This window comes from Mesitornis unicolor, unplaced genomic scaffold, assembly GCF_000695765.1.
Source record: "Mesitornis unicolor isolate BGI_N332 unplaced genomic scaffold, ASM69576v1 scaffold13235, whole genome shotgun sequence".
Lineage (NCBI taxonomy): Eukaryota > Metazoa > Chordata > Aves > Mesitornithiformes > Mesitornithidae > Mesitornis > Mesitornis unicolor.
This window is the reverse complement of record NW_010186221.1, coordinates 36,491-40,290: the sequence shown is the minus strand read 5'-3', so window position 1 is coordinate 40,290 and position 3,800 is coordinate 36,491. Positions and strand designations below refer to the sequence as shown.

At 37.4% G+C, this 3,800-nt stretch overlaps 1 protein-coding gene across 1 annotated transcript in view; it reads left to right on the top strand.

Annotated features, from left to right (window-relative positions):
- Nucleotides 1-776: 776 nt before the first annotated feature.
- Nucleotides 777-3,800, top strand: part of LOC104541113 (RNA polymerase II subunit A C-terminal domain phosphatase-like) — a gene marked incomplete at its 3' end in the record, with an annotated part of 34,188 nt that continues 31,164 nt past the window's right edge. Inside the window, 1 exon segment of the mRNA XM_010185087.1 lies at nt 777-858. Coding sequence (XP_010183389.1) covers nt 818-858 — 41 coding nt within the window.

Here is a 3,800-nt window from a genome sequence, read left to right as displayed (position 1 = left end):
TGTCTGGAGGACAAGTCTTATGTGGAGCTGCTGAGGGAGCTGGAGTTGTTTAGTGTAGAGAAGAGGAGACTGAGGGGAGACCTTATCACTCTCTACAACTACCTGAAAGGAGGTGATAGCAAGATGGAGATTAGCCTTTTCCTGAGTAACAGGTGATAGGACAAGGGCAAATCACCTCAAGTTGTGCCAGAGGAGGTTTAGGTTGGGTATTATGAGAAATTTTACTCAAAGAGTTGTCAAGCACTGGAACAGGCTGCCCAGGGAGGTGGTGGAGTCACCATCCCTGGAGGTGTTTAGAAGATGGGTTGATGTGGTGCTTAGGGACATGATTTAGTGGTGGACTTGGCAGTGTTGGGTTAACGGTTGGACTTGATGATCTTCAAAGTGTCTTCTAACCTAAATGATTTTATGATTCTAAAGTTTCCATACTTGATTTTCATTACTGTGTAGCTCAGTAGCATGTTAATGGGAGTTATATCCAGTTGAATGTAAACTTTCTGGACAAACAATGCTTGTTGTTTATTACACTGAAAGTCTTTGCTAAGCTAAAGTTAGAAACCAACATTAATATGTGTTTCAATGACTTTTAAAGGTGAAATTGAATAATTTGAATACTTAGTGTCGTCTTCCCCGTGTTGGGGCAAAAACATGTATCTTAGGGGGCTGGCACTCAAATCATAACCAGAAATTATTCCTTGAACACTTTCAATCTGCAGTCATTAATCTAAGTGTCTGAAATCTACCTGCAATAAATGTAATGACTGTCTTTTCCAGGGGTGTCTTGGTGAGGCTGGAAGGATGCAGCCATCCTGTTGTTATGAAAGGCCTGTGTGCAGAATGTGGCCAAGACTTGACTCAGTAAGTATTCTCCACTCTTTTTTCAACTTAATCTTGTTTGTAATTTAGGTATCTAGGCTCCTCCTTCTCTTGTTTACTTCTTTGCTTCTCCATTTGGAGTCTTGGTAGTTGTGAGTCACGGCTGTAAGGGTAACTGTGAAGTTGTAGGCATGAGCAGGGAGGGAGAACAGTATTCATACTACCTAAGTATGAAGTAGGTCTACTCAGAGTGCTTCTATAAGGAAAGTTGAGCGTTTCCTCTGAAAGTTAAATTTCAGCATAAAGGACTCTTTTACATTTGCTTTAAAAATATATATACATATTTATATTGAGATTGGCTCATGAAATTGTTGCCTAAAGTTGAGTGGTCTGAATATATTAATTCTTGATCACATTATTAATAGTGTAATCATTTAATACAGTATACTTCTTTACTACAAAATTGCTGCTTGTAGGCAGGAATCGGTGTTCCTTGTGAGTAAAACCAACACAGGAAGAGGAAATAGGCAAGGTCTGTGCCACAGTTGCAAAGTGTCTTAGTTTATTTTCTGTTTATACAAGGCACTTGTTTTATCACCCTGAAATTTTCAAATATGTGCCCTCTTTCTCCTTATATGTCACTGGAGTCACAGATACATTGTTTAGAACTATTTTTCCTTTTAGCCATTACAAGGCTCATAGCTAGGAGTATGGGTGAATAAGATGCCGTGTGGGTACCAGAGTTACAGTTTACATTACAAATTTATGACTTAATAACTGTGCATGCCGTCTTTTTGTGGAGATAAATGTAGTGTAACTTACTACCTGAGGTAGAAAATGTAAAGAGCATGAATACAGGCATAAATTCTCGTCGCAGTGTATCCTACTTTCCTTTTTATGTACTCCTAACTGAGGCTGAGTTGTAAGGTGTGTCAACAGTGACTTAATAAACCAGAGTGTTTTATCTGTGCGGGTGTAAATAGCTGGGAGGTAACATCAGTCTCATTCATGTGACCTTGCTCCACTCGTACTGTGTCTGGATGGGAGCTTGCATGTCTCCAGTGCTTTTGATTTAAGGCTTCAGAGCTGTTTTCATTTTTATTTTTGTGAAGTACTCTGCCATGGAACTGCAGGAATTTAAGCCTTAGGTCAAAAAGCAAGCAAATTCAAAAGACTATTGTAGTTCTCTTTTGCTCTGTCTCATTGCTAATACAGTTGGTAAAGAGAATGTTTGTGATGCATATTGCATTACTAATTCAACAGCTGTTTTCCAAAATGGACTGTATAGTAGCCTGAATTTTAGAAATGAATGCTGCGTGCTCATTTCATTTGGAAGGAAATATTTTGGTTTGATTTTAATTCATACACGTTACTAAGAATTATTTTGTGAGGATTATGCCATAAACCAGCACAAGTGAACTGAATATTGAAAATATTATGCAATATGTAACCCAGTTCGTGGGTGAGTGTAACTTTTAATGAATAGTTGACTGTTTATATTTTGTAATTAAATATTATTTGGCAAAACAACAAATGTAACAAAAAGGATAGTAGGAAATACAGCTTTGCTTGCCCTGAATGAATGCTTGGTTTGAGGTTTGAATGCAGTCACACCTAAATATTGGTATACTGCTATTATTTCATTAAAAATCTAGATAAATTCTGGGTATGCAGCAAATTCTGTTTCCTCAGTTAATACTCCTCTATTTTAGATAATGTCTTTGTTTTATGCACAGTGGCTTATACATCTGGAAGAATGCGTTGTGTCTGAGCCTACCTCTGAAGGCACTTCAAAAGCATCCTTGCTTTTCTTGCTTGAAGAAAAGCGAGTACAGCAAGTTCACTGTCTGCTTGTTGGGTGTTAGTCAGTGGTGCCTCCTTTTTGTTAAACAGTTCTTATGCTTATTCAACAAACGGTTTGAAAACCATTAATCTTTTTCAAAGGCTCATTTAAAATACCATTCAGTGTTATAGATGAGAACTCTGAACTCTGAAGCAAGGGATGCAAGATGCTAAAATGTGCATGTAAACTTTGGACCAAATGAAATATCTCTCTCGTTTCTGGGTCTTGGTGCTTCCAAACACTACTGTGCAGTAAAAGCATATCTGTATGATTGTGTCAGCCTCAGCACAGCTCAGGAATGGGTTTTTTCCTCAGGAGCTTTTGTGTCATGAAGTGAAAACTGGGTGAAGTTTAACTCTGGCTGTAGATCTGATAACAAATTTTGTCCTTGGTAGGATAGGTACTTGGGAGAATTACAAGATGTGCATGTGTCACTTAGGACAAAATTTGTACAGTAGTACTTTTGAAGTTGGTGAACCATAAATGATGTCTTGAAAATTAGGTATCAAAGTTCCCAACAAACTGATCTGTGTAAGCTGGAAGCTAACAATACTGATGCTATGTGGGGTTACTTAGTCAGTTTTCAAGGAATTTCATACTCTTGTGTGTGCATACAGTCTCACAGAGATAAATGAGGATGATTTCTATTCTGTCTGTATTAATATTTATTTGTATATACATCATCATATGGATATGTATACGAGTAAGACTGTATGTGTGTATAATACACACAAATAACGTAAATAGGCACACACACATAGTACCTCATTCCGTTTGTGCTGAAGGGGAAAGCATGGGGTTTCTTTGATGCTTTTCTTGAAGCAGCAGTCACATGTAAATAGCTCTGCTACACGTAAAGAGTAACTTTGCCTGTCCTTTGCTTAAATTTATTTCATAGTCTGTCTTGAAGAAAAGTAGACAATTGGACTTTGAGTGACTGAGAGAAAAAAGCAACAGTTTTAAATTGGAATGGTTTGGTAGTTGTATTTAGCTTAGTAATAAAGATGTCTGTCTCCTCTTAGTGCCATTTTTTCATGAAATAATTATGTGGAAACATAACTAAATACAGTGTCTTTTTGCAAGGTTTTTATGGTGAGCTGCTTTGATCTCTCCATTTTGTTCAGTAACTTTCATTAACAAG